The sequence below is a fragment of the Chionomys nivalis genome, chromosome 10, assembly GCF_950005125.1.
Source record: "Chionomys nivalis chromosome 10, mChiNiv1.1, whole genome shotgun sequence".
Lineage (NCBI taxonomy): Eukaryota > Metazoa > Chordata > Mammalia > Rodentia > Cricetidae > Chionomys > Chionomys nivalis.
The window spans coordinates 38,617,054-38,641,211 of record NC_080095.1 but is presented as its reverse complement, the minus strand read 5'-3'; the positions used below and the strand labels follow the sequence as shown (position 1 = coordinate 38,641,211).

Genomic DNA, 24,158 nt, shown 5'->3' with positions numbered 1-24,158 from the left:
ACCCAGTGCTTGACTTGTTCCTTGATTCATTCACCATGAATCTGCCCTGTGTGCCTCAAGCATAGACTTTTAACAGGGCAAGCCTCCATAAATTTTTGTTGAAAAAAAAAATTGAGGTGAATGAATTTGTAATTAAGGAGAATAATTAGAATATATGCTCTATGACCTTTGGTACTCACTAACACCCATTATCCCTCAGGTGTTAGCTAAGGGGAAAATAGAGCAAACAAATGCCTCTTGTTGTTGTTTCAAACACCAAAAATGAGCTTTTGCATGGCTTTTAAAGACAAGCAGTTTGAAGGTGAACTGTTCCTTAGATTAGCTTGCCATTGGCAGACAAAGACTGCTTTTGCTCCTCTGAGCGACTTGCAGTATCTTTGTTCTAAGCCAGAAGCAGTCACTTGAGTTATTTATTTATTTATTTATTTATTTTGCCAGCACTGGTTCTATTAAACATGCATGTATTTCTCTCAAAGTATTTTTTCCCCCTAAAAGTACATTCCTGCCCCTGGGACATAGTAATCCGCCCAGTTTCCTAAGTAACGCCACAGTTTGGGCAGCTCACCTGACCCTTCATTCTCTGCAGAAAAAATAAAGTAGGAATGCTGTGTTTATATGAGGATATAACGAGTTCTCTTTTCATTAATTGTTAATCTTACCATTCACCTTCACAGGAGAAGAATTTACTGACTGCTTATGAAGGAGTATATTTGTTAAAGTGTATTATTTATTAATAATTATTCCTCTTTCCTACCCTTTCCCTTCTTTAAGTGTGTAAGTATATTGTGTGTGGAGGTTGCATGTTTATGTGGTGTGTGTCTAACTGCTTGAACATTAAATCCAGAAATCACTGTTGGCGTCTTCCTCAGATGCTTGCCACTTATTTTTTATTTATTTATTTATTTATTTATTTATTTATTTATTTATTTATTTTTTGCATTTATTTCTTGTGGAGGGGCATCTGGGCCACAGCACTCATGTTGAGGTCAGAGGGCAGTTTGTGGGAGTTGGTTCTTTTCACCACGTGGGTCCTGGGGATCAAATCCAGGTCATCAGCCTTGGCAACAAGAACCTTTACCCATTGAGCTGTCTCACCAACCCTCCAGTGAACTGTAGGAATTCACTTGTCTCTGCCTCCCTAGTGCTGGTATATAAGTGTTGGGCCTGGTCTTTATGTGAGTGTTGGGGATCCAAACTCAGGTCTTCATCAATATGCAGCACACACTTTACCAGCTGAACCATTTCTCCAGCCCCTAGCCTTTGGCAAATGCTGCCACAATTCACAGTAGGAGACTGTGCCACCAGTAGGAGAAATACGGATTCCAACATTCATACTGTGAAAGAACTGCCTGTCCCAAGTTCTCACTGACCTCTGGGCAGATAGTCCTGAGACCCAGGCAGATGAAATGACCTGTGGGCAGATAGTCCTGAGACCCAGGCAGGTGAAATGACCTCTGGGCAGATAGTCCTGAGACCCAGGCAGATGAAATGACCTCTGGGCAGATAGTCCTGAGACCCAAGCAGATGAAATGACCTCTGGGCAGATAGTCCTGAGACCCAAGCAGATGAAATGACCTCTGGGCAGATAGTCCTGAGACCCAGGCAGATGAAATGACCTCTGGGCAGATAGTCCTGAGACCCAAGCAGATGAAATGACCTCTGGGCAGATAGTCCTGAGACCCAGGCAGGTGAAATGAAGCAAGAGGAGACAGTCTCTCTCTTTGGGTTCTTGGTGTCTAGACTGGGAACTATATTTTTATTATTTAAACCTGTATTTATTTAATTAACATCTAGCCTAAGATTTAAACCTCTGTTATTGACTGGGTTATCACAGTGCTATCAGAATTACCTAGGAACACATTTCAAAATAAAACTTTTACCAGTTCTATATACTAAATGCAGATCTTAGCCAGATATGTGTACTTTATGAAAGCTTCTTACATGGTTCCAGTAACCATTTATCATACAGTCAGGAGTGGTGTTTTAACCTGTTAGACACACAGGTCTAACTTCCAAATACTTTGTCCTTGTTCCCGAGTGGCTGGGATAATCCTTTCCCCAACACATGCGGTTTGTAGCACAGGAATGCTCACATCTCTGGTTAGGTCTTGTAAGTTCTCTGCCTCTCTTACTATGGTAGGGCTCTGCAGGCCAGTGAACTTGACTCTTACCTCGCATTTCTGTGAATGGAATGTGTTGTTTTGTTGTTCTGAGTGACTGGGACTGACTGTCACAAAATAAAATAGCGCACACTGGTAAGCAACACATTAAAGAAAAGCCGGGAATCAGATCCCCATAAGTGAATGTGGGTGGGAGCTCAGTCTCTTTATTTTTATTTCTTCCCTTAAAATATTTTTACATCCACTTTTGAATTATTTTGGAACAGCCAACCAGCCAGACACACACACACACACACACACACACACACTTTCTGGTCCCCTGTGTTTAGAGCACTCAGCTTCTCCTCTGGCTTGTTCTGGGTCCTTCTTCGTTTTTGTCATGTTCTTCCCAAGCACTGGACCTTGGAACACCCAAGCCCGTGTGCCCCTAATACCAAAGAGAGAGACGTGTCTTGCTGTCCTCTTGTCATAGTTTGACCTTTCCTTGTTCCTTCTTCAACTCCTGACAAGGAAGGGACATAGAACAAAATCTCTTTCATGTTTTTGGCCTACTTCCTGTGAAGCAGTTCTCTAGTTTGGGCTTCAGTGTTATAAGAGGGAAAGCATGTTTATACTGAGACTTAGGACTGCACATGCCTTCTCGTTCTCAACACTCCAGTCTCTCTGTTACTCACTTTCTGTTCCCAGAAAAGCAGATCAGACTTGTTTGGAAGGTAAGGTCTGCTCATCACTGTGTTCCTAGTGTTTAGTACTGTGTGTGGCACATAGTAGGTGCTCAGTAAGAATTTAGCAAATGTTGGAAGACACAAAACAACTACTGAGTCAAAAGAAATAATTCATAGAGAAATAACAAACTTTATAATCAGGCAAAATGATCACCTAACATTTTTTTTTTGCTTGGTTTGCTTAGGAATCTTCCATTTTTTTACTCAGCTGTAACTAGAGTTCCAGAAGTTAAAGGAGTTAGAATGTTCCAGGTAGCAGTTAGAAGAAAGATGAGGGTTGTTACACAGAGAAACCCTGTCTCTAACAGCAACAACAGCAATGATAGGTTTAGATCATTTAGTGCAGCAGCATTTACCCTCAAGTCTTTGTGTTGCTTGGCAGAGATGGGGCAGGAGAGTGTAGACCCCTCTGACGTCTACAGTGAGTCCACAGTAGCCCCCTATTGACATATAATGCACATTCTAATAAGTGGTACTTAATTCCATTTGCTAAAAAAAGTATTTTTATAACTGCTATATTTTCATTTAAAGTGGTTAGAATTTAAGCATTTTGGTACATTAATAAATTCATATTTTTACTTAAAGCATATTCCTTGAAAATGTAAGAGAAGTAAGTTGGCAATCTGGGCCTTTCATCATATTACAGACATAAGCATGCAGATCTTGGAAAGTGATGGATGTGATATAAATAAATGCCACTCAGCAAAGTCTGCATCTGTCTCCTAACACTTGCCATCCAGTTCGTTTTATGTGTGTGGGGTTTTGCCAGCATGTGTATCTGTGCATTGTGTATGCAGTACCTGTGGAGGCCTCAAGAGGGCTTCTGATTCCTTGGGATTGGAGTGACCAATGGTGTGAGCTGCCAAGTGGTTGCTGAGAATCCAATCTTGTCTTCTGCAGGAGCAACCAGTCTTCTTAACCATCATCTCTCCAGTCCCCAAATGCTGGATTGTTTGTTTTGTTTGTTGTTGTTTAGTTTGAGAAAGGTATCTCTGTATTGCTCTGGCTGTCCTGGAACTTGTAGACCAGGTGGTTCTCAAACTCAGAGATCCACCTGCCTCTGCCTCTCAGGTTCAGGGATTAAAGGCGTGCACTACTACCGCCACCTAGCTGTAAATGCTGTTTTTAAAGTAATTTTTTTTTGTGTTTTCTTTTGGGAAAAGAAAAAAAAAAGATTTAAAAGTGAAACTTGCCAGGAAGAAACCCAGAATCCCCTGCCCCTCTCTCTCCTGTCTCTCTTCCCATTCCCTACTGTCCTGACCTAAGAACTACTCCCAATACTCTGAGAAGGAAGTTGGTGAGTTTTTTGTTGTTGTTGCTTGTTTTTTTTTTCTTACCAGAGATGGGTTTGTTGGTTGAAATAAACTTTATTTTTATCTTTTTAAAGTTAAATAATTAATTATTTTCCTAGCCCGATTACAGTTTCCCCTTCCTTCCTCCCTCCTCTCCTCCCAGTCCCTTTCCCGGTCCACTCCTCCTTTCTCTTCAGAAAAGGACAGCACCCTCCCCCTTGTATATCAGCCAGCTATGGCATATCAAATTTCGGTAAGACTAGGCACCTCCTCTTCTGTTAAGGCTGGATGAGGCAGCCTAATAGGAGGGAAGGCAGCCCCTGCTCCCACTGTTAGTAGCCCTACAACAAGAAGATACACAACTGTAAGATGCACAGAGGGCCTAGGTCAGTCCTGCACAAGCTCTCTGGTTGGCAGTGCAGTCTCTCTGAGCCCCTCTGAGCCCAAGGTGGTTGATTCTGTGGGTTTTCTTGTGTTTCCTTTACCCCTCTGGCTCCCATAATCCTTCTTCCCCCCTTTCCACAGGATTCCCTGAGGAAATCCTGTGGTCCATCTAATGTTTGGTTGTGGGTGTCTGCATCTGCTCTCATCAGTTGCTGGCTGAAGCCTTTCTGATCACAATTGGATGAGGCTGATCTATGTGTACAGCAGAATATTGTTAAGAATCATTTTATTGACTATTTTTTCTGATCATGTTTGGTTCTATCCTAGGTTTCTGGGCTATCCAGCTTCTGGGTCCTGGCCCTCCTGGCATTGTCAGAGGTGGCCTTCCTCCCCTGCTATATAGGTCTCAGGCTGGACCAGTCATTGGTTGATCACTGCTATAATTTCTGTGCTACTTTTACCCCAGCATATCTTGTAGGCAAGACAAATTATAGGTCAAAAAATAGTGGGGCTGGGTTGCTATCCCAGTCCGTCCATTGGAAATCTTGCCTGGTCACAAGAGACGGCCAGTTCAGGCTCTGCGCCTCCCACCGCTAGGAGTCGTAGCCAGAGGCTACCTCATAAATCCCGAGAGTTTCCATTGCACATGAGTTTCCAGCTAGTTTCCATTGCACATGAGTTTCCAGCTCATCCCAAAGATGCTCCCGATTTCAGTTGTCTTTCCTAGTACTCTCACCCTCTATCCTTCCCCTCTTTGTGTTCCCATGCCCTCCCCACCATCTGTGTACCTCCCACCCCATCCACCTGTGAGGTCTGTTTTATTTCCCTTTCACAGTGAGAGTTATGTGTTTCCTCTTGAGTCCTCTCCCGCTTGTTACTTAGCTTGTTTGGGCCCATGGATTGTAGTATGACTAATATCCACCTGTGAGTACATTCCGTGTTTGTCTTTCTGGGTCTGGGGTACCTCACTCGGGATAATCTTTTCTTTTCTAGTTCCATCCATTTTCTGGCAAATTTCATGATGTCATTTTTTTAACAGCTGAGTAATACTCCTTTGTGTAAATGTATCACTTTTTTTTTTTAAATCTATTTTTCAGTTGATGGACATCTAGGTTGTTTCTAGTTTCTGGCTATTACGAATGAAGTTGGTATGAACATAGTTGAACAAGTGTCCTTGTGGTATGATTGAATATCCTTTGGATATATGCTGAGTTTTGAGGTAGGTTGTTTCCCTATTTTCTGAGAAACCACCATGCTGGTTTCCAAAGTGACTGTACAAGTTTGCATTTATTCCCACCAGCAGTGGAGGAGTGTTTCCCGTGCTCTATATCTTGCCAGCAGTGATTGGTCAACATCCTTGTGTTTTTGATCTTAACTATTCTGACAAGTGTAAGATGGAATGTCAGAGTCATTTTGATTTATATTTCTCTGATGGCTAAGGATGTTGACCATTTCTTTAAATGCTTCTTGGCCATTTGAGATTCCTCTGTTGAGATTCCTCTGTTTAGATCTGTACCCTATTTTTTAATTGAAATTGGATTTGAATTGGGTTATTGGAATTGAATTATCTGGTTTGTTGATAGCTAGTTTTTTGAGTTCTTTATATATTTTGGAAATCAACCCTCTGTGAGATGTGGGGTTGGTAAATATCGTTTCCCATCCTGTAAGCTGCCGTTTTGTCTTTTTGGTGTCCTTTGCCTTACAGAAGCTTTTCAGTTTCATAAGGTACCATTTATTAATTGTTGATCTTAGTGCCTGTGTTATTGGTGTTTTGCTCAGTTTTCTCCTGTGCCAGTTTGTTCGGGCTGTTCCCCATTTTCTCTTCTGTTAGGTTCAGCGTATCTGGTTTATGTTGAAGTCTTTGGACTCTAGTTTTGTGTAGGTGATAGATTTGGATCTATTTGCATTCTTCTACATGCTGCCATCCAACACCATTTGTTGAAGATGCTTTCTTTTTTTCCATTATATATTTCTGATTTCTTTACCAAAAATCAGATGTCCATAGGTGTGAGGATTTATGTCTGGGTTTTTAATGTAGTTTCATTGATGAACCTGTCTGTTTTTATGCCGATACTGTGTGGACTTCATTGCTCTAGCTCCGTAGTAGAGCTTGAGACCGGGAACGGCCGTACCTCCAGAAACTCTTGTATTGTACAGCTATCCTAGGTTTTTTTGTTTTTTCATATGAAGTTGAGTATCATTCTTTCAAGTTCTGTAAAGAATTATGTTGTAATTTTGATGGAGATTTCATTGAATCTGTAGATTGCTTTTGGTAAGATGACCATTTTAATATGTTAATCATACCAATCCATGAGCATGGGAGATATTTCTATTTTCTGATATTTTTTTCAGTTTCTTCCTTCAAAGACTTTAAGTTTTTGTCAAACAGGTCTTTCACTTGCTTGGTTAGAGTTACACCAAGATATTTGATATTATTTGTGGCTATTGTGAAGGGTGTTGTTTCCCTAATTTTCTTCTCAGTCCATTTGTCATATAGGAAGGTTACTAAATTTTTTTTTTTTTTAGTTTATTTTGTATCCAGCCACTTCACTGAAGGTATTTCTTAGCTGTAGAAGTTACTTCATAGAATTTTTGAGGTCACTCATGTGTGCTATCATGTTTGTTTTTTTAATAAGCTTACAGTGAAGAGAAAAGATGCTAATGCACACCTGAAGTCCCTGTGGCAGAGCATGACCCAGTTTGGGCCCTTTCTTGTGGAGAGGTGGAACGCTGGTCTATACATGTCTCTGGATCAGAAACACAATACTGTAGTGTTACTTCCTTTTCTGTCTAAATCTTGGCACCAAAGCATTTGTCCATCCATCCAGACAGAAATCCTGTGTACCTTTGGTGCTCTGCTACACCAGACATGTGTGCAGGCACATGTACACAGATACATGTGGGTGTCCATGAAGGTCAGAAGAGGGCCCTGGATCCCATGGAGGTGAAAGTACAGGCAGGTATAAGCCAGCTAATGTAGGTACTGGGAACAGAACTTTGATTCTTTGTAAGAATAGCAAGTGCTCTTAACTCCTGATCTCCCTCTCCTGCTCTACTTCTTTTTCTTTAATGGGTTATAGCTGTTTATTTTATAATTGTGCCAAAGTATAAATAACATAAAATTTGCTATTTGTAGCGACTTTTTAGGGTTCATTCTTTCTACCATTTGTTTTGTTTTGTTTTCCCAGAGACAGGTTTTCTCTGTGTAACTTTGGAGCTTGTCCTGGAACTTGCTCTGTAGAGCAGGCTGGCCTCAAACTCACAGAGATCCACTTGTCTCTGCCTCCCGAGTGCTGCGATTAAAGGCATGCATCACTACCGCCCCCCGTACCATTTGATTTTTAAAATTCTTATTCCTATAAGTTCTGGGTGCCATATACTTAATAAGGACCATCTCCTGCCCTGTGCTGAGGTTGGTAGATCATTGAATAATTAAGAAAGAAGTGTCAACATGGCCCCTGCTCTCAGGACCCCTGTTCTTAATCTCAAGGAGATTAAGCCTCATTAGGGAAGCATGATGTATGTTCACCAGTCAGATAATGATTCGTGGCATGTAATCCCTGCAGAGTTCAAAGAAAGCTTTGTATAAAAGTGATACTCAGCCTTATCAGGGACAGTCTGTCCATACTGCAGAAAAGGAGGAAGTCAGGGACTTGGGGAACTAAGATACTGTGTCAGCTATTTCAGTCTTAAGTCTGTTGTTTTCCAGAGAATCTGTTTTCTAGGGTAGAGCATTTGGGTGCATTACTTGTGAAATAAACTGAATATCCTAGCAGTGGAATATGTTATTGATACATAATTTATCTTTGAAAGTCACAGGAACCAAATATTTAACTTGTGATATAAACACATATTAAAAATCCAGATTATCAGGGCTAGAGAGTTGATTCAGTGGTTAAGAACACTTGCTGTACTTGAAGAGGACCCAACTTTGATCCCCAGTACCCACAAAATGGCTCACAACTGTCTGTAACTCCAGTTCCAGGGGATCTGAATCCCTTCTCCAGCCTCTACAGGCATCATGCACACACAGGATATACATATATACTTGCAGACAAAACACTTATATATAAAAAATAAAAATTTTTAAGTCCAGACTGTCTAGTGGCAGCAGAATTAACTTATTATAATTCTGTGTAAATGTCTCTGTTCACAGGAAGGGCATTAACCCTTCGATGCATTAACATAGGGAATAGGTATTTCATTAGTGAATTTAGCTCAGTTGCAGTTAGAGTTTTCATGTGAAAGCATTGTATAAAAAAATCACATAATGAAACACATACTTATTGAAACTTGAATATCTGCTTCTTTGCAATCTGGTAAAAGGTTGAGAGTGCCATATATTGTGGGCTTTGCTTAATTCCGAGTCTGTTCAGAGACTGCAGTGATTAGTGGCGAAAGGAGATGCCTGTTTTGTTGCCATACATCTATATGAGTCAAAGATTTCATCTGGACAGTACAGTGTCTTACAACAAGTACCACAAAGTAAACATCTTCTTTCTCCTTTCATTTCTGCAGGCAGGCAAAGGTACACTGGGGACCACCATGTTCACGTGACATTAAGAGGAAACGGAAACCTGTGGCCTCAGCATCTTTACCTAGCTCTAGTACAGGTGATTATATATAGTTGTCATTCGTAGAGCACCTGTTGTGTACTGAACACTAAATGATTGTTTTATATACTTTCCCATGGAATCATGATAAGATCTGTATTCCTTATCATAAGAAATTGAGGTGCTGAGAAGTAATCTCCTCGGTTCTCTCTGACTGTGGAGTCTGCATTTTCATTCTCTCACTTGGCCTTTGTATTCCTGCCAGCTGGTCCCAGTCATGTGAACCTTCTCTGTAGCACAAGCAGGAGGTGAGGTCCATGCTGATGAACATCCAGCTGGATAGCAGTTTGGTCAGTAGTCAGAGGTTATCTGGGTTCATTTAATTTCTGCTTTAAAAATAATTTTTATGGCCAGGCACCTTTAATCCTAGTACTCAGGAGGCAGAGGCAGGTTGGTCTCTGTGTGTTCAAAGCCGGTCTGGTCTACAGAGTGAGCCAGAGCAACACAGAAATCCTGTCTTGAAAAATAAACAAAGGTAAATAAATAAAAATAAAATAGCAATTTTTATTTTACATATACTAGTGTTTTACTTGCTTGTGTATCTGTATTCAGTGTGTGTGCCTGGTGGCTATGGAAGCCAGAAAAGGGTATTGAATTTCCTAGGACTATAGTTATAAATGATTAGAAGCCATCAAGTGGGTGCTAGAAATAGAACCTGGACCTTTGGAAGAGTAGCCAGTGCTCTTAACCACTGATCCATCATCTCTCCAACCCCTGTCCCCTCTGTCCCTCCCTCCTTTCTCCCTCCCTTGGCTATTTTGAGATAGTGCCTCACTATATAGCTCTGGCTGTCCTGCACCTCACTGTGGAGATTATAGACCAGGCTGACCTTCAACACACAGAGATCCATCTGCCTCTGCCTCACCAAGTTCTGGGAATAAAGGCGTGCGCCACCACTCCTGGCTCCTCTGTTCACTTTCTTAGTTGGTTTATACGGCACATTGTATTCTCATTGGTTATGTGTAATAGTGTGTTCATTTTTACTCATCATGAGATGTCTAATTAAAAACATTTTCAGGTTAAACTTTTTTAGTTTCTATATAAAATTCATGCCAGTTGGTAGAAGCTAAAATAGTGACTATCTTTGATAGGAGAGTGACCAAGAGAAGACACAGAAAAATCTGGGTCTCTGGAAATGTTCTCCATTACAAATCAGACAGGGGTGACATGGGCATTTATATATATATGTAAAAGTTCTGTACACTTTACATATATATATCTCACATGTTATCAAAGGTTCAAACCTATTGTAAATTACTTTCCTTAGGTAAACTATAGATTGAACATCCCTAATTTAAAATCCAAAATCTTAATCAATTCAATGCATGAAACTTTGGAGCACTGACATGCACGTGTGAGTAGATTCTCTGCCTGACTGTGTGGGGTGAGTTGCGGTCAGAAGCAAGCACAGTAAAATAGCATGTGTGTGTGACCTTTCAGGCATTTGGGAAACAAACCAATCTAAACCCAAAGCACCTGGACCTAAACAGCTTGATTAGAACTTACTTGCCCTGTGCTAGGTATTACACATTTCAGGTCAGTTAGCTGAGTGAAGACAGAGACCAGACAAGTGTGGAGCCAACCCCCTTCCTTCTCCGTGCGATTGTTCAAATACCCTGAAATAGACCTCTTCGAGCTTCTGTTTGGAGTGACTGCTAATCGGTGGCTCATCTGAACAATCTTAATCACAGACCTAATGATTATGTGAATTTTTATAGTGGTTCCCACCTGCAGTGGCTCTGAGCTAGGCACTTTGTGTGCACCTCTGCCTCAGCTGTCCAGGATAGATGCAGTTCTATTCCATTGATAAATGAGCAGACTGAGGTATAACCTTCTGAAGTCAAGTGTTAGTTCCAGGGTCAGGGCAGATGTTTCCCCGATGCTCTAGATTGACCCTTTAAACTTCCAGGTGTCCTTTGTATGCACAGTAGGATTGATTATTCCAAACTCTAAAACTCGGCTCTTCAACTAGTCTGTACTATTTAAAGAATTAAAACGAAACCTTTTCTCTTAGCTTTTATTTTATTTTTCCCTCTTTGGTCCTATTTTTTCCTCTTATTCCACACCCCCCCCCCAGTTTTGGGGATCAAACCTAGGCCCTCGTGTCTGTTGGCAAACGCTCTACTGCTGAGCTACAACCCCAGCCCTGCTTTAATGCTCGATGAGATTAGAACCATTGGGAAGAGCTGATTTCACATTCAGAGCAGGAAATGTATGTAGTATATTGAAGAAGACATTAGCTGTTTCCACGGGAACCCACTCCTCGGCTCTCACTTGTTGACTAAGCCCTGCTTCACTGAGCACTTTCTTTTTTTTCTGCTCACAACCCGAGTGCCCCATGGAGGTGAAGGACACAGCCTGAGCCTGTGCCATCAGTCAGGAGAACAAATGGGCTTGCTCTGCCTACCATCGGGCCATCTCCGATTCCACCTCTTTTATAGAAATGAGTGATGAAGAGAGGTGCGTCCCGCTTTGCCGCTGTATTAATACACATCAGAGGCCAGCTCCTGGCACTAAATCACACAACTGCATACATCTGTTATCAGTTCTTCACCAGTGTGATGAACAAGACTGCAGATAGAGGCTTCCTTGTGTCATTCTTTATAGGATTTTCCTAAAAGAATAAATAGCTCAGATCTCTGCCAACACTCTCCCCTGTCACTGTGATGAATTCAGCTTCTTTCTTAAGCATGCAGCTACAAATCTCTGCCCTTCCCCCACCCGTAGAAAGTTTCGAGTTGAAATTGACTGAATATAAAGATCTTAGTAAGGCTAGGGGGTAAAGAAAGGAAGAGATACACACGTCTTCCTTGGTTTATTTGTTTGCTTGCTTTAGTAGTACAAAGGGCTGGGGAAAGGACCCTTCCAGGGTCATTAAGTAGTGCCTTCTTCAACTATAGCACTGTTATTTTCTTGTTTATGTCTCCATGTCCCTTCCCTCCCTGGCTTTATAGCATGCAGAGGTTAAAACTGGTATCCCAGGACAGGAATTTTCCAGAAAGCCTCTACCACATGCTGAAGTGACCTAGCTAGCTGTATTAGGCTCTTAAAGAATGTATTTCTTTTTTGGTGGGTGTGTGACTGTTTTCTTCAGAACTTGAGAATAAGTGGCTATAAGAAATGTAAGGCGGTGATGACGCACACCCTTAATCCCAGCACTCAGGAGGCAGAGATAGGCGGATCTCTGTGAGTTCAAGGCCAGCTTGATCTATAAGATCTGGTTCCAGGACAGGCTCCAAAGCTATAGAGAAACTCTGTCTCAAAAAAACAAAACAAAACAAAACCAAAAAAAGTAAGGCACTCAGGCTCGTATTGAACCAGTGTGCTTGACGTGATTTTCTTCATCAGAGCCTTTGACATTCAGACTCCTCCTCCTGAAGGTAAACCCTGGTGTTTTGAATAGGGGATCTGGGGCCACTGAAGATTCCATTCAGAGCCTGGATGGTTTGGGCTATTCCTAAAGCCTTTTTCCAACTTTGCATTCCCCAGGATTACAGCCGTCATTCAGAAGCTGTATCACAGATGGTGAGCACTAAGCCAGCCATGTGTTCAGATGGGTGGGAATTTTAATCTGTTTGTTTACTGCTATCTCCCAACATCTAAAAATTCACCTAACACTAGAGCAGACTCACTTCTTTTTTTTTAAATTTTTATTAGCATTTATGAAACTAATGGTTGTTACTATGACAGCTCATGTCTGTAGATAATATAAATGATATGCTTTGTTCATCTTCAGTCTCCTATCATTACTTCTCTCCCTCCCACCATTCCCCTTCTTTATCCCTGAGCACTTACTTTTACTATTGTTGTTTCCTTAGTTACTATTTTGACATGCATAAAATACATATAAATATAGATAACCAATTGAGTCCATTTAGAGTTGCTCATACGTACAAGTTTTTAGGACTTATCACTTGCTATTGGATAGCCACTTAAGGGTCTCATCCTGGGGGGGAGACTAATTATCCGTCTCTCAGCAGTCATTAATTTTCTGTAGTTCTTCATCTAGGGATGGGACCTTTGGCTTCCATCCATGTTGACATGACAGTTGGTGTTGTCATTGTTCAGGTCTTTAGGCAGCCATATTGCTGATATTTTATGGATGTAGCTTCCTTCTCTTATATAGAAGATGTAATCTCACAGCAGATGTCCTGGTCTTCTAGCTCTTGTGGTCCTCCACCTTCTCATAAGTCTCTAAGCCTTAGATGTAGGAGTCGTGTTGTACATAGTAACCATTACAAGATATCACCAACAGTGCAGTAATGGTGCTCATATCTTGGGAATAACCAACAGCTGTCTGACTGGTCTTAAGGCCTGGTCAATAGGAAGAAATTCGTGCCTGGTGTTCCCAACCTAGATAATCACATACGACTGGTGAGGTTGTGGAGCCTGGAAGGAGCCTACTGCTGTCACTCTGTTAAGCCAGTGCATTCTTAATACTTCCCTCTCAGCCGTTACCAGTGAAGCTCTTTTTCCAGTTAGTCAAAACTAACAGATCAGAATGTGAGAGAACTGACCATGGGGCGTCTAGCTCCAATGTATCTAAATAAAATTATCTTAAAGTCGTGGCAGTATTCTCCATATTTTTCTAACCCCTTGGAAAATATCTAATTGCTATAAAAGAATATTGATACATAAGGTGTAAAAGAAAACAATGCGGCTAGTACGAAAACTGTTCCCACTGAAGAGAGTGGGGACATTTTTCTTCAATGGGGACACTCTCTTCAGTGGGGCCAGTTTTTGTACATTTTTGTCTTGTTTTCTTTGATCATTGCTTTTGTCTTTAAAGTAGTTTTAACAAATAGATGTATCTCTAAAGGATACGTTGTCTGCGAACCTTGCACAAAAGAGTTTATATTTTACAAGATTCACCCAGTTCTGTTTCTGAGATTCATATGTGTTTTGTTGTGCAAAATCTCTTTGTTTGGCCAGCGGAGGTGGCTCACACCTTTAGTCCTAGCACTTGGGAGGCAGAGGCAGGCTGATCGCTGTGAGTTCGAGACCAGCCTGGTCTACAAGAGCTAGTTCCAGGACAGGCTCCAAAACTACAGAGAAACCCTGTCTCGAAAAACAAAACAAAACAAAAAAATCTCTTCGTTTGACTGTCACACATGATTTCCCCTTGTATGAGGAGGCCTGTGCCACAGCTCAGTGATCTTGATTGTATTGGATTGTGTCCTATTTTATACCATTGTCAAAAGCACTGTGTTCTGGGAGAAGATGGTGCAGGCATTCTTCTGGGTTACTTCACACTCATTTAACGGTGGTCTCAGAGACCAGACAATACTGGACCTTGGCATAGACATGATTGGAATCCCTGCACATTTCTGGTAAGATGTAAGATGTACATCTATTGCAGTTTCTCAAGACAGCCATCATAAAAAAGCCATGAGCTCTCCTAACGCTGCACTGCATTATATCACCTAAAATTAAAAGCAGAAATTTTAAAAAAATTTTAAATTATTATCATTTTATGTGCATAGCTGTTTCGCTTTCATGTGTGTCTATGCACCATGTGCATGCAGTGCCCACAGGCGCCAGAAGGGCTTGGATAACTCTGGAACTAGAGTTACTTAACGTTGTGTACTTCCACAAAGGGGGGTGGGGATGTGTGTGGCAGGAATAACCCAAGTTCTCTATAAAAACAGCCAGTACTCTTAACTGCTGAGCCATCTCTCCAGCCCCTAAAGCAGAAGTTTTCCTATATTGATGTGTGCAACAACATTGGTCACGGTAGAACAACCCAGATGTCAGTGGCCAGTGAGCAACAAAATGTGGTTCTTGCACACATGGAGTGTCACTCAGCTTGAGCCTTTGGCACTCAGAACCTTGCTGTCTCAGATAAAGGCACAGTGAGTGAGCCAGACAGACACAGAAAGACAAATAGTGGATGATTCCACTTTAATGAGCAACCTGAATAGTAAATTAATTAATGACAACAGAAGGTAGAGAGGTGGTTACCGAGGTTGGGAGGAGAAGGGGTGGGGAGTTAGTGCTGATAGTGCACAGAGCTTCCACCGCTCCACTGGAGATGATGAGAGCTTTCCACATCACCTCTGAGCTCCATGCTGTTGAACAATGCACGTGTAAATTTTATGGACATTGACCATCATAGAAAACAACAACAGCCAACAGCTTTTCCAGGATAGACTGTCACTGAGGTTTCTGATTATGTAGTAAGGATAGGAATAGCTCTGTGAAGTCCTTTCAGTTAAACTTGAACAGCTGACTACCGCTGTGCTAGTGTGTGCAGATACGTGTTGTGCTGCTGTGGTTGAGATGCCAAAACATTTGAAAGCTACTGTTTCTAAGAAACGTATATATAAGCTGCGGTAGGGTCATGTTGTTTAAGCATTTCTAATGTTAACTTCCAGTTCGAACTTGACATTTGAGTTTATTTGAGGATATAAGATAAAATAGGGTAAGTCCTTTCTATTTTTGTGATGTGGTTTTTGCTTGTTTAATACTGAGCAAAGGCAGTACTGTAGCGCCTGCACTATGGGACAGTTTGCAAGCCGGGAAAGGGGCTGGAGATTTAAACACATACACACAGAGACAGAGACACGGGACATGGGTCATCCTTGAAACAAGAATGCCAACTTTATTGTGCTATAGGGATCCTTAACTGATAACCACGCCCCAGCTCTTGGGATTTTCAGCTGTAAAACCCACCAGGAACCACTCCCCTGGCATCAGAAACCATGCTCGGTGCAGCTGCAGGCACAGGAAACAAGTTGTTTGCTCCGTTCACTCCAGCAGGCAAAGGGTCTGAGACAGGCAAAGAAAGTCAAGGGGCCAGGGGTCTGCAGCCCCCAGTACTGGTCATGGCCTGTTGTATTTGTTTTTGTGACCCAATCACTATTAGAAAAATACCAAGGCTATATTATTGGGTAGACTTAGTGAATGTAAAAGAAAAGTCTAGAATCTACTGTATTTTACTATATCTAAGTATATTTTTACCCTTGGCAGAGTGAATGATGGTTTGTCCTGATCCACTCAGGGGCACTTGGAAAGGTGAAGTGGGTTGCTGTTGGCATTCGGTAGACAGGGTCCAGAGTGCTGAGTGTTCTGGGTACACAGCACAGTCTCTGTACCTTCATTGACTGTCCAGTCCAGAGTGTCTTGAGAAACTTGATTAGAACACCATGCCTGATGCTGCCTATTTCCTATTGCTCTCCTTGTTGTGTTTACTTCTAACATCATCATGTTGAGGAGCAAATGCAGCCCAGTATTTGAGCTTGAATTGCTATTTTTGATCTCTCTAGTTTCGTTTCCTGATCCATAAAATGGGGATGACAGTGCCTACTTCTAACAGTTGTTAAGAAATTTGATATTATGCAGGTGTAATGGCACATGCATATAATCCCAGTGCTTAGGGGCTAAGGCAAGAAGACCGTGAGTTTGAAGCCAGCTTGGGCTACATTGTAAGACATTATTTTTAAAACTACACATACATACGGGTTGGGGAAAGTGAGGTAGGGAGTCCTGAGTATGATGTCGACAGCACAGTGCCTGTCTCCATGAGTAAAGTGGCCTAGTGCTTTCCTGTATCTGTTCTACTGAATTTATTTCTGGAGAAATGATTTTGTAAATTCCACTTTTTTTTAAATGAAGAAATTAGTAAACCTTATGAAGCCACTTAGGTGAATAGGGCATGAAATATAAAGATTAAGAAATGTATTTCTATGTCCCTCTTACCCTAGTTTCTTACACTAACTCATCTCTCTTTCCTTCTTCCTTTGTGAAACACAGTGCACCCAGATGTGTCGGAGCTAGCCACCCCAGCCCAGAAGCCTCCCCACTCTGAGTGGTTGGACGGGACCTCTGCAGCAGAGAAAGCTACTGCCTCAGCTCCAGCCACGTTTTTCAAAATGCCACATGAAAAGAGTTCTGGATGCAGCTAGAGCCCACTGGCTGATGGGTGTTGAAACTTCGTATTATACAGCCTTGGTGTCCTAATTGGCACCCCTGGTCCTTGCGCCACCAGGACCCACTCCTCTTCACATGCAGCGGTGGCTCTTTCTTTTAGAAGATATTATTTGGGGAATCGTTTTCTGTAAAGCAGCGGGGCAGCAGTTTTCTTTGAGGAGGTGGGGCATCTTCTGTTGTATCCCTTACTCTGTTGTTAGCCCACTGCTCACCTTCGCTGCTTTCCTAGAGCTGATGCTCCCGGGCAGCTGTGTCTTTGTTCTAGAAACAGCGTTTGCATCCCTTCTGCATAGAGCTTTTACTATCACCAGTGAAGTCCCAAATTCACAGCCAATTACAAACACATTCCTCCATGGAATGTGTCTGTGCAGTACGGCTTGCCATCGAGCCTTTATTTACTCTGTGCCAGTAAGATACACCAACCAGGTTCTCAGTTTGGGGCCTCAGAAGAGACACCAGCATGAGGGGTTGGGAACTTCTTCCCCTGGGCTTGCACATGAACTAAGGGATCACTGGCAGCTGCGTTGTCCTTGACCTCATCTTCATGGTCTGTGTTCTGCTGGCAGAGGGCACATCTAAGCTCAGAGGTTGGTGTACTAAAATTCAGATGGAGGTTTAGGTGCGCAGCAAAATAGTCAGTGGCTAGTGTTTGCTCTAGCATTCTGATCCTGGCTTAATTATATTCTGAGTGGGACTTCACTGTTAGTTATTCTATAGAATAATGCTCTGTTATCTGAGAAGGAAAATGTCTTTGGGACATGCCTCTGTGTGGCGTGTTTATGACTGCTCGGCTGCATGTAGAGCTGTATATACGGATGTGCCTGAAGTCAATGCTACTTTGTCAAAGTGAGGAATATGTGACTGCCAGGAGCTGCTGGGGAAAAGCCACATTTCCCGAAAGTATTCTCAAGAGCACCTGTCATTCAGGGGCCTGCTTGACAGGGTGCTCTTACTTTGTATCAACCGAGTGCTTTTACTCTGAAGTACACAGGAGCTGATGTTAAACCCTCACTGCTTTGGTCACATGGGACAGAACACCTCTCCCTTAGACAGGTGCCAGGTGGTCCAATGTCTTGTTTTCCCAAAGTGTAATTGTCCCTCCCACACAGTGTAATTAATGCGAGGTGGGCAGGCGGTCAGAGTGTGAGTCTGTATGGAAAGGGGACTCTGAAGCTGGTTTTATAGATTCTGTGGAAGGCTGAGAATGTACCAGCTGGCCGTAAGAGAGTGGTGAAGGGAGATGCAGATAGAGATCATATAATGGAGGGTAACACCGAAGCCTCCCCCCCAGAATCACCCTGATTCTTAGAAGGAGTGACTGTCCTATGGGGTGTCACAGCTACATCCACAGAAGGTAGGGAATGTGGCACTGTTTGATGGCTCGGTGATGAAAGTGGGCTGTGTTGTGCATTCTCACCTAGACTTAATTCTGCAGTGGCCTATGGAACACGGTTCTGACATCCTGGCTGGGGCTGAGGGAGAGATCTACTGATGACACTTAAACCAGTTCCTAAACTTCATGCAGACATTGGTCCTGATGATGGCTTTTGAGATCGCCACAGTTAGGTGCAAAGATATTCCTGTAGCTCTCCTTTGTGGTCCATTGCCAGGTTGTCCTCTCCTACCTGGGATTTAAAGTAGTTTATATATACATATTTATTTACACTTTAAATATCTCAAATCTTTAAATATCTTAAATATCTCAATTTACCAATTTTCAGAGGTAAAGGCAGACTTGCATATTGTATTCAGGCATATGAGTAAGTCCAAACAAACTATAGACTTAGATGCCTTTGGTTTCTCTGTGTTTCTCATTGGTATCCCTGGTCAGTCTGAGACCCATGTCAATAATGTTTTTTCATGATTGTTTCATTTTCTTTTTTGGTTGTGAATTTCTATACATTTCTGAATAATTTTGACAGGGATCAGCCAAGATTATAATATCTACCTGTAATGAATGGGAATAAAGTCATTTACCTGAGAAAATAGAATATTAAGTGCACAAATACTTTCTAATACAGGGTTGTAAATTACGCTCATTTTAAGGTACACATGCTTAGGGAAGCCATTTATTCTGCTATTTCTCTGTCAACCAGCTTCAGAGGCTAGCTTTAGTATCAGCTGTATTTTAAAACTTACATTTAAAATTTTTTATGACACAGTGGATAATGCCATAAATTAAGATCTGCTTTTCAAGGAGAGGTGCGGTTTTGTTGTCAGTATTGAAGATCACCAGACAGACCTTAAGGATGCACTGGATATGAGAAGTTAATGATGCCAAGAGCCACGGTTCTGAGTTCTGTTAAATCCTTACAGACTACACAGATGTTTCTGAATTTCACTGTTGTGTTTTTTTCTAAAACAGACAAACATGTTATCTACTTGCATGACGTCCATTCACAAGTTGTTAGCTTTGCGGAGGAGTTTGAGGGGATTTGAGATTATGTTTAAGATGCAGCAGTTAAAGGAGGAGCTTCATTTGTATCCAAACCTCTGCATAGCTCTTTGGTCAGAACTGCTGGGAAGAGGAAGTCATTGCTGTTTTTGTGACGCTACATTTAGAGGGACAGAATATAGTTTTCCTGAGTGGCATGTGCTTAAGCCTTGAGTTCTCTAGAAATCAGTTGCGGTGAAAGACTTTAGATGGCGTTGGCTCTTAAACAAGACCAGTTCTCACAGCAGATGACCCAAAGTAAATAAAGTGTCTCAATCTTTGGTTCTTTGAATGAGATTTTTTTTAAGTAAAGTTCAATGTGTATAACGAGTAATTTAACTGTCTGTCCTAAAAAGATTTATTAAGGTTTGCATTCGAGGATGAGAGTCACTGAGCATATCTGTCCATCTATATCTACCTACCTACCTATGTATCTATCTGTCATCTCTATCATTCATCTATCTATCTGTCTATCATTTATTTACATCTACCTTTCTATCAATCTCTCCAAAATTTCCTTCCATGGTCTAGGAAGTTCTGTGTTACCCTGAGTTAACACAAAGCCAGTGAGAACTAAGAGTTGTAGGTACTAGGAGGAACTGCCAGGCCACCATGATCATAGCTGGTTCTTCAGCTCTGGGTAAAGAATTATGGGGATGCATGGCTCATTTAAGGTCTTTGCTCTGTTTTGGCATGATTGCTGTGGTTCTGAGCAGTGTGCTTTATTTCTCCCCTTCCTGGGCAGAATCTATGGATACACCTCAGCAGCAGCTGTCTTCAGTGTCTTAGGAACTTTGTTTGAACCGAGAGTGGAGCGGCTGGCTCTAGCAGACACGACCGCTATCTTGTTGGGGGCATAGCTTAGGCAGTGGGGAAGTGGAAGTGTTTCACTCTTGTCAGCCTCTTCTTTTGCTCGTCACCATGTCCTTATTTCCCTTTGCTGCAGTTAGCAGAGTTACAGCTTCTAGCAATAGCCAGGATGTGATTCTACCCCTTCGGAAGAGAAGCAAAGCCAAGGAGCGGGACTGCAGGTGCTAAACACAAATGGCTTGGTATTCACTCCTGTCTTAAAATCTGAAGAAGAGGAAAGCCATGCCTGGAAATGGCAGTGTGGAAGAAAAAGAACAATAGTGCTGAAGAGTGCGGAGTGTAAGGTTTTTATAAAAGGAGCCTAGCAGTGTAAATTTAGGCAGGATAATATACTCGTAGATGTGGGGAAATCTCTTGGTAAGTTAGCAGATTTGGAACTAAAGTTTTCCACTGTGGTATGAAGATGAGGCTGACATTGGAGATACAAAGGGGCGCCATCCTAGGTAGAGGGAAGGAAAGGGATGCTCTGAGCAGAGCCCCAGACTGGTCCTTAGACAGGCAGAGAGGATGATGTTGAAGATGCTCACATGGGAAGCAGCGTCTGACCTACTGAGTCAGTGCCTGGGAATGAGGTCCAGAAGCCTAACAAACCCTGCAGGGGATCCAAATGCAGCCTGAAGCCTTGGCTGCACAGGTGTTGCCAGTTAAGCAGGCTCCTTGGCAAAGACAGATTTGTGTGTGATTCCTTTCCTAAACTCTCAAAAAATGGCTTTGTTCCCATGGGTTTCCCTCGCAAACACCTGGGAAAGGGTGATAGAGACCATGATAGAGGATGGAAGTGACTTGACACAGGAGTCCAAGTGTAACAAGAGTGACCGTCACTTTTCAGTTATCAGTGTAAGATGGTACTTATTTACAGCCACCTGTGAGTTTTATGTGTTCAGTAAGTCAGTTTAAGGAAAAGCCTTACACATTTTTTTAGCATAGTGATGTACATTTTAATATATAATTCAGAAAAAAATTAAAAGAACCAATACTTCAGGTACATAGCAGGCATATAATAAGCATCTGCTGAGGTTGGTAATCTCAGTACATCAGTCCACCCATTCTCATGTCTGCTTTACACCCAACTAATAGGGTGTGAAGGCTTGAAACCCAACAGTAATGCCCCACTGATTTGTTTGAGTTACAGCGTCAGCACTTCAGAATATGATAAGCTCATTTGAAGCTTTCAGAAAAAATGGACATTGTACTTGACGATTTTATTCATAGTAATTAAGATGGGTCCTGACTTACTCCAAAGCCCACAAACCCAAATTCTCCCTTCCAGAGAGATGTATGATGGAGTTCACTGTATTCGGGAAGGTGTTCTGAAAACTGCCTAGCACTAGTTCCCTAGACTCTGCCAGTTGCACCAGGCGGTGGCGGCGGCGGCGCATGCCTTTAATCCCAGCGTTTGGGAGGCAGAGGCGGGTGGATCTCTGTGAGTTTGGGGCCTGCCTAGTCTACAGAATGAGTTCCAGCAGGACAGCCAGGTCTGTTACACAGGGAAGCCCTGTCTTGCGGGGGAGGGGTGTCTTTATGGTGGCTCATGCCTGTGATCCCAGAATTGCGGGGCAGAGGCAGGAGGATTCTAGATTGAACTACATCTAGAATAAAAGCAAGCTTTGTCTTTTAAACAAACAATTGGAAAAGTTTTCTAAGGTTTTAATGCAAATGTTTTCTTTCTCTGAAAGGTAGTTCTGACCCTTGTAGAATCTTCAGATGTTTAAAATTGCAGAATGAAAGAAGATATTTTTTTAATTTATTTATTATTTTATTATATATACAGTGTCCTGTCTGTATTTATCCCTGCAAGTCAGAAGAGGGCACCATATCTTATTATAGATGGTTATGAAGCACCATGTGGTTGCTGGGAATTGAACTCAGGACCTCTGGAGCAGCAGCCAGTGCTCTTAACCTGTGAGCCATCTCTCTAGCCCAGAAGATAATTTTGAAATAGCTTCTGAGTAGCTTTTTTAACTACAAGCTGAAGCCACCCCAGCATCAGGGTAACAGTTAGTTCCTACTGTCCAGGATCTCAGCCAGTGCCCCTCCTCTTTGCAGTGTTTGCAAAGCAGCCATTCCAAACCCTGTTAACCTCAGCCTCTCAGCAACTAATCTTGCCCTCCCACCATGACTTATTAGCAGAGCGTCCTCCTCCCTCTCAACCACACTTCCTCTCAGTACCCAAGTACCTGTGGACCTGTCTTGCCCAGGTCTGTTGCCCTCAGCCCTTGTGTTTTGTGCATTGCTCGGGCTAGCTATATATAGCCTCTTGTTATAGACATTTTTGCATTTTAATATGCTCAGAAACTACCCCCCTTCAAACAAAATACCCCTCCTTCAACTCTGGACCCCTGCCCACCACTGAAGTATGGTTCCTACTCTGTCTTTAAATTCTGTTTTTTGTTGAAGCGGGGTTTTAGCCCTGTGTGCACATGCAGATCAATTGGGAGTTTTAAAAGTGGTGATGGTTCAGCAGGTGAAAGGCATTTGTCACCAAGCTATGCATAATTGTGTGTACATGTGATTAAAACCAGATGCATTATAGAAGGGGACATACACAGTAGATGACTTTGTGACCCAACCTGTCAATCAAAGCACTGTTGCCAGTAAGGTGTTTTCTCTGTCATTGTATCTTCTAACTTGTAATTCTATATATAAAAAGTATTGATTTTTGTATGCTAATTTTATTTCCTGCTACTGACTTGTTCTACTTGTGGGAGTTAATTTTACCATTAATCCACTGGAGTCAAAAGAAAAAGAAAATCTTCCTAAATGCACAGGGGATTGAATGGAAAGCATGAGAGAGAGAGACTAAGAGAATTTCTTCCATGGGAGGCAAATAGACAATGGCATCTTTTGCCCTAAAAGTGTTCAGCAAGCCCCAGTGAGCTTCTGGCGTGAAGACTGAGGTGAGCCACCGCAGGTCAGGCGTGGGATGCTCAAGGAAGAGGGGTCTCAGCTGAAAACTCTCACAAAACCAGCTCCTTCCAAACATGATGTCTGCTAGTGTGGGTAAGTACTAAATAAATCAATGAACTATTACAAACTAGTTTACCTTTCTGCATCTTGACCCTGGTGGAAGAAATGTCATTTTTTACTTAAAAATGTCTAGCAAGTTGTCTTTGGCATAGGTTTCTGTTCAGTGTATACTGCTTGTGTGGTCTAAAACTTTCTGCAGATCTGGATCTGTCATAATTTCAGCTGACTAGTAGAAGCAACCTCAGAACTCTGCACGAGTCCACTTCCGTCCAGGAGTGGAAGTACTCCCACAGGCCAATGGTGTAGAGACTGAGCACACAGCTAAAGCCATAAACCAAAGTAGGAAGTGACACATGCAGCCAAGATAGGAACATAAGTAAGGCGATGCGGTGAACATTCTTAATCAGGAAAACGGAAAGCCTCCCTATAATTTACCAGAATTCTGCAATCAGGGGAAATGAAAAGATGGGTTAGTTCTGTGACATTAAACAACGCTGATTGTGGTTTCAAATCTGGGACTGTCCTCTTCGTAGAAAGGTCTGTGGTCTATGCCACCCTACACACCGTCGATTCTTTGCTGGGAACTAGTTCATGAGAAGACTGACTTGGAAGAACACAGGAAGACAACCAGCCTGAGAAAACTGAAAAGGCACTTGGAAGAGAGACTTCTCCTACTCCATATTGACATGAAGTCTAACTCTGAAAGTGTTGTACAGCACGGGAATAGGCAGTGGGGCAGATAGATAATTCAGAAATTGGCTCAACTGCTGAAGAAAGTATAGGATACAGTGAAGTTGTTGCCCCAGGCATGGGGGTGGGGCGGG

At 42.2% G+C, this 24,158-nt stretch overlaps 1 protein-coding gene across 7 annotated transcripts in view; it reads left to right on the top strand.

Moving 5' to 3' along the window:
* Positions 1-22,972, top strand: part of Gpatch2l (G-patch domain containing 2 like) — a 57,606-nt gene extending 34,634 nt beyond the window's left edge. For 3 of the 7 annotated variants that reach the window (XM_057782576.1, XM_057782574.1, XM_057782575.1), the window contains 2 exons: positions 9,040-9,134; positions 16,887-22,972. In XM_057782576.1, the coding sequence (XP_057638559.1) occupies positions 9,040-9,134; positions 16,887-17,038 (247 nt within the window). In that variant the 3' untranslated portion in view covers positions 17,039-22,972. The remainder of the gene's footprint in view (positions 1-9,039; positions 9,135-16,886) is intronic. The other 4 variants (XM_057782579.1, XM_057782577.1, XM_057782578.1 and 1 more) reach the window with 2 other exon arrangements.
* Positions 22,973-24,158: the final 1,186 nt, after the last annotated feature.